This window comes from Herpailurus yagouaroundi, unplaced genomic scaffold (assembly GCF_014898765.1).
Source record: "Herpailurus yagouaroundi ecotype Mexico unplaced genomic scaffold, PumYag 569, whole genome shotgun sequence".
Lineage (NCBI taxonomy): Eukaryota > Metazoa > Chordata > Mammalia > Carnivora > Felidae > Herpailurus > Herpailurus yagouaroundi.
In genome coordinates, this window is record NW_024412786.1 from 7,215,921 (window position 1) to 7,221,920 (window position 6,000).

Genomic DNA, 6,000 nt, shown 5'->3' on the forward strand with positions numbered 1-6,000 from the left:
GCTCCCGCTTTGCAAGCCCAGTGTTCATTTCTGACCGAGTAGCAAAGGCATGACTGGTGTGGCATTTTGACAGAACGGCCCTGCAGGAAGAGGACAGTGAGTGAGGGCCCTGGGAGGTGGAGACCATGTTGCCTGGGCTGTGCTAGGACCAGCCACACCCCTTGCGGTAGGAATGAGCCCATTGCTTTTTCTTGATGTGTTTCTAGTGATTGTTTATACTTTTTAATCAGGTGTGGTGCAGACCGGTAGGTCATAAAGGGCTAACTAAACTTCGTGCCAGAATTTTTGTGCCCAAAGCTGTGGTCCGGTGTAGCGTTAGTAGCAGGTGCTGGTGTGGCTAGCTGCTGGAGAGTTCTGAGCGGGTAAGAGCTAGCAGCAGTCTCCTGGGGGCCGCCCACCCCCCACTCCCATCCCCCACGGTGAGGGCCATCCTCGACATCGCAGCTCTGTTCCAGTCATCAGCTCCCTCCCCCCGGGGACACCGTCCTCACTTGACGGGGTTGGGGAGGGTGGTGGTCGGCAGGTGCCACGGGAGGCGATGCTCGTACCCAGCAGAGGAAGGCTGAGCAGCAGCGGCCGCTTACACAGCGGAGCCTGTGAGCAGGAACTTGAACTTCCCGCCGCAGGTGACCAGCTGATCCTGACCGTCATTTAGACCAAACACCTTTGAGCGTCTGTCTGCATTGCCTTCCTCTCTCCCTCGCGTGGGCTCGTTCTCATAGACGAGGCCAAAGAAACGTTTTAGCTAGGGGAGACGCGCGGCCTCGGACCCGCGTGTTTGAAGGGTCGAGTCTGATGATTGACGTGCACGGATGACAGCGCGATTGCTCGGTTCCCGCCGCCCCACCCGTCTGAAGGACCAGCAGCCAGGCTTGCTCCACCCAAGCCCCGCTCCTCCCACCCCGCCAGTCGCTTGGGAGCGTCCGCAGCCCAGCAGCCCGTGTCTCTAGGACAGAGGGACCCTCCTGGCGTGTGGCCACCCCGAGTAACACCGGCGTGTCTCGGCAGTTTTGCCAGTCCTGTGGCGATGTCGTCAGGTTCTTGCCGGGGTCCCAGCTTCTCCGGGGGGGTGGGGGGAGGCGGCCGTTCCCCCCATAGTCGGGCAGCCCTTGGGCCCCCGTGACGCAGTGCCGGCCGGCTGTGTGCTTGGTGGCCCTTTTCCACTCCTTCCCCGGCACGTGTCGTCTGGGAAAACTTGTCTTTTAAATGGTTCCCAGACGGGCAGGGTTTGGGCTATTAGAGTGTGCCTTTGAAACCCCTGCCTCCGTTCCTTTGATAAGCAGTGGCGTTGAGTGACTGAGCCGTCATCAGACTCTGTGATGTGAAACAGAGGGTGCTGGGGCTCAGTGCAGTTTTGTTTTGGCCTGTGTCACGGGTTGGAAACCATTGGTGTCTCGTTGATGAGACTCACCTGAGAAGCTTTGGGATTCTGGGTCACCTTTACCAGCTAGGAGTTGTGTCCCTGTGGATGCTGCTCCCGCAGGTGGGGCCGCCAGCTTCTCTCCTGGTCTTGGTTGTCGTGAGGCCCTGCTTGCCTCCAGTAGCCTTTATCACCTAAGCTACTGGATGTGTTTTGAGTGAGTAGGTGATACATTCTCAGGCTTAAAAACCTATACATATACGTGTGAAATCATCCAGACTTCACATCGTAAATTGTTTCCCACCCAGTGTTGCAAAACACTGTATATGTGGAACCCTTCGTGTGCGGAAAGGTAGAGAAGTCCCTCCTGTCCTGTGCCGCCCTCCCCTGTTCCCGCCTTCTCCCCCTTCTCGACCACCTCCTTTGCCCCATCTCCTCTGACCCACTTCCTTGTCGCAAATACGATTGTGGAAACACACGCCCCCACCTCGCGCGCGGACAGCTGCCTGCGGCTCCCCCCCTCCTGCCATCGCCGCACCGACGGAGAGCCAGCGGCCCGGGGCCTCTTCGACTGCCTGGGTGGGTCACCTCCAGGTGTGTGGGTGGGACTTTGCTCTCTTCTACCCTGGATTTCTGGTCACGTGTGTTTTGTTTTGGCGCCCGGCCTTTTCAGCGGTATTTTAGATGAGCGGGTGCCGGGCGGGTGCCAGGGCCAGGACCCCCTCTCAGAGCAGCCCCGCTGCTGGGGGTGCTGGACAGAGAGCTGGACAGAGGGCCCGGCCTCGTCCCTGTGCCCTCTCAGGGTCCCAGATGTTGTTTCATGTTTCTGCGGACTCTGCGTGTGATTTTTTCCCTGTCTTCAGTGTGATTCTCTGGAGAATGAGCTGGAGCTTCCACCGTAGCAGCTGCCAGTTCTGTTTTCCCAGAAGTTTCTTCTGGACCACGTAGTGCGGGGGTTTTAGCCTCCCTGGGCTTGCCAGATCGTGTTCTGAGTGATGTGTAGCCTTGGCAGCCAAGAATTCCAGGCGACTGACTGGTGCGTTTATATGCTGAGGATGGCCGGTGACCTCGTCGTGTGAGTCGGGCTGTTGGTGGCCTTCACACAAAACGCGTGGATTTGCTAAATGTGCTTGTAAAGGTGGGAGACAGGTTGTATCGAGGTGAACGTGCTCTTCTGTGCTGAGGAGACCCCCTCTCTCCCTGACACCTTTTCTGGAAGGGTAGGGTTCCCTCCTGGGGAGGGACATGGGGGCGGGGGGCGGTGCGTGCAGCCGTCGCAGGGGCCTCCCGGCGTCAGGTGTGGCTGCTCGGCTGCCTCTGGCCCACACCGGGTGGGGTGGCCCCTGTTCGTCTCCAGTGTTGAGCCTGTCTCAGGGGCGGCGGGAGCAGAAAGGGGGAGTCTCCTGCTGTTTCACGCAGGCGGTGTTTAGGGGCCGCCACGAAGCTTCGAGGCCGCCTTGCAGCTCTGGAACTCGGGGCATGGCTTGAAACAGAAAGGCTGCCCTACTGAGATTGTTTCTGGGAAGCTGACTTATTTTTTGTTACCGTTGAAAAATTTTTAAGTTTTTCTTAGTGTCTGTTTGAGAGAGACGGTGCAAATGGGGAAGGGGCAGAGAGAGGGGGAGACACAGAATCGGAAGCCGGCTCCAGGCTCCGAGCCGTCAGCGCAGAGCCCGACGCGGGGCTTGAACCCACGAGCCGTGAGATGGTGACTTGAGCCGACTGAGCCCCATTCCGGCGCTCCACTATTTCAAATTATTTTTTAAGTTTCTTTATTTTGAGAGTCAGCGAGCAAGCAAGCAGGGGAGGGCGGAGAGAGGATCCCAAGTAGGCACAGAGCCCTACACAGGCCTCGATCCCACGACCCTGGGATCATGACCTCAGCCTGAATCAAGAGTCAGACGCTTACTTAACCGACTGAGCCCCCCAGGCGCCCCTTTGTCACTGCTCTTTTAAAAGTGTGTTTGCAGGGACCATTTTTTCAGTAAGAATGAGCACACTCGTTGAGTCTTCCCTCCGTCGTTGGTTGGAGACGGCTGGTTGATGAGATCGGTTCCCTACAAGTGCTGTTCTCTCGTTGCAGAAGGAGCCCAGCCAGCCCTCCGAGTGCAAACAGCAGTAAGACGACGGCACCGAGGACCCGTCGCGGCCGCAGCGCGACTGCACCGGCAGCCCTCGCCTCTAACTCGTTTTCAAGTGCATGATTTTGACGTTAACTTTTCCTTTATCTTTATTATTTGGCTTAACCTGTACAGTGGCGACTTAAATGCATTTCAGAGATAGGAGGTTTGCTTCCAGCACCCTCTACGGCCTTGGGTGCAGCGCGGTGGACTTTCCCAGGCCCTGCCTTTGGGAGGAGGGGGCGGTGGAAGGTCGGTCGACGCCAAGGGCAGGCGTCTGGGGACGTGGTTCCAGGGCATCTAGAGCCAGTACCTCCGCTCCGCAGTCGGACCGGATTCTTCCTTCACTTGGAGAAACTCACACGCTTTGTGTTTCCGCCACTTGGTCTCCTGTGCTCTCGTCGTGCCCCAAGGGCTGGTAGAGTCGAGTCCCGTTCTTAGAGCGTTCCCTCTCCAGTTTTGTCTCCCTCGGGGTGGCGTAGGGGGTGCGCGCACTCCAGCCCCGAGGCGCCGGTGCTTGTGGTCCATCCTCGTATTTATTTATTCTCTCCTGCCCGTGAGGGCTCGGGGCGCCTGCCGTCGCTCGTCCTTACAGTCTCTGAACCCGTGTGTGTGCCTGGTGACCCGGTGACTCCCCAGGTGGGTGTGCTGGCGGCTCCCACGCGAGCCAGGCCTGCGTAGAGGGACCCTCGCTCTGTCCCGCCAGCGGCCGAGGCCGGGCTCGTTTTCCTGCCGGACGGACCTCCGGCTCTGGCAGGGGCGCGGGGGGCGCCCGTGGCGGGGGGCCGCTTCTCCTAGTGTGTGCATGTCGGGTCTTGCTTCCTCAGTAGCCCCTGTTTCTCGGCCCTGTGCTCATCTTGTCTTCAAAGCCCTGGGTTCGGAGTGACCCGTTCTTGGCTGGCGTGTGAGGTTTCCGAGTGTGTGACCGCGGTCTCTGGCAGCCGGGGATGCCGTGTCCACACTGTGACCAGGCCTGTAGAGTGCTCAGCCTTACTTACAATACATTTGTAACTGAATACGGTGTTTTCAATTTGTACAGAATAGTTAGAATATTCTATTAAAGTTGTGAAACACGAATCCAGTGCTGTGCAGTGTGTCTCTGGGGGAGAACCTGGTGGGAGCAGCGGGCGGGGGTCCTGGCACCTGCTCCCACCCGGCAGCTCCGGGCCGTGGCCGCGCGCACGCACGGACTGTGTCTGTAGAGCCGTGGGGAGTGAGCAGACCCAGGACTTCAGGCCTTTCCCGTGTTGTCTTTGGGGCTCTTGCAGCCGGTTCTCGGGGGGAGGCTGCGTTTACCTGGCCCATTAGACCTCCGGACCCGCTTCACCGCCAGCGGGGTCTCAGGGTCCCCGGGTGGGCCCTCTGCTGCCACGGGAGAGGGTCTGCCCTCCCCGAGGAGAAAGCCGTTCCCAGAGTTTGTGGGGCTGTGCCTTCCAGACGCAGAGGTTCCCAGGAGGGAGGGGTCCCGCACGAAGGCCACCTTTGCTGTGTCTTCTCACTGGGGCTTTTCTGCCGGGGTCCCCGTCCCTTCATGAGAGGGAGCGCTCCCTCCCAGGACAGCTGCTGCACGGGCTCTTGCTCGGGACCTGACCTGGGGGTGTCTGTCTGCTCTTTGAGCAGGAGCCGGAGCTGGGGCCGGGAGAGGGCAAGCGCACCAGCCTGCTCCTCCCTGCGGCCCAGGAGCCGGCATCCGGTCCACCCGTTGTCTGCCCGGGGACCAGCCTCTCCCTGGGAGTAGGTGGAAGGGGGAAAGCGGCCACAACTGGGAGTAGCTGGAAGAGCCGTGTTTCCAGCGTGCCCCAGACAACTGGAGCCAGAATGTTCTTGGTTCTTGAAGTACCCAGGCGAGCTGGGGCTCAGACTCCCCGGCCAGAGTAGCCCACGGATGCGCCCCACCTGGGTCGCCAGGCCTGCCTTCTTCCTGCTGACACGCAAACACCCCGTCCCGGAGGACAGTCTGCAGAGAAGACGCCTGCATGCAGCTCCCTGTCTCCTTGCTGGGAGAGCCCCTGGGGGACGGGCACCCGGCTGGGAGCGCCCCTGGGGGACGGGGCCCCGTCTGGGAGCGCCCCTGGGGGACGGGCCCCCGGCTGGGAGAGCCCCTGGAGGTCGGGGCCCCGGCTGGGAGCACCCCTGGGGGACGGGGCCCCGGCTGGGAGCGCCCCTGGGGGACGGACCCCGGCTGGGAGAGCCCCTGGAGGACGGGCACCCGGCTGGGAGCGCCCTTGGGGGACGGGCCCCCGGCTGGGAGAGCCCCTGGAGGACGGGTCCCGGCTGGGAGAGCCCCTGGGGGACAGGCCGCCCCTGGAGGTCAGGCCCCCGGCTGAGAGCACCCCTGCGGGACGGGCCCCCGGCTGGGAGCGCCCCTGGAGGAAGGGCCCCGGCTGGGAGAGCGCCTGGGGGACAGGCCGCCCCTGGAGGTCGGGCCCCCGGCTGAGAGCACCCCTGCGGGATGGGCCCCCGGCTGGGAGCGCCCCTGGAGGACGGGCCCCCGGCTGGGAGCGCCCCTGGGGGACGGCC

General features: G+C 61.8%; 2 protein-coding genes across 2 annotated transcripts in view; one reads left to right on the forward strand and one right to left on the reverse strand.

Annotated features, from left to right (window-relative positions):
* Window positions 1-4,557, forward strand: part of NAP1L4 (nucleosome assembly protein 1 like 4) — a 36,815-nt gene extending 32,258 nt beyond the window's left edge. The window contains exon 15 of the mRNA XM_040465808.1: window positions 3,444-4,557. Within this exon, the coding sequence (XP_040321742.1) occupies window positions 3,444-3,482 (39 nt within the window). The 3' untranslated portion in view covers window positions 3,483-4,557. The remainder of the gene's footprint in view (window positions 1-3,443) is intronic.
* A 154-nt stretch (window positions 4,558-4,711) lies between these two features.
* LOC121023751 (basic proline-rich protein-like) overlaps window positions 4,712-6,000 on the reverse strand; it is a 10,103-nt gene continuing 8,814 nt past the window's right edge. Inside the window, exons 5-7 of the mRNA XM_040465809.1 lie at window positions 5,505-5,987; window positions 5,072-5,208; window positions 4,712-4,862 (exon numbers count right to left, since the gene is read on the reverse strand). Coding sequence (XP_040321743.1) covers window positions 4,712-4,862; window positions 5,072-5,208; window positions 5,505-5,987 — 771 coding nt within the window. The remainder of the gene's footprint in view (window positions 4,863-5,071; window positions 5,209-5,504; window positions 5,988-6,000) is intronic.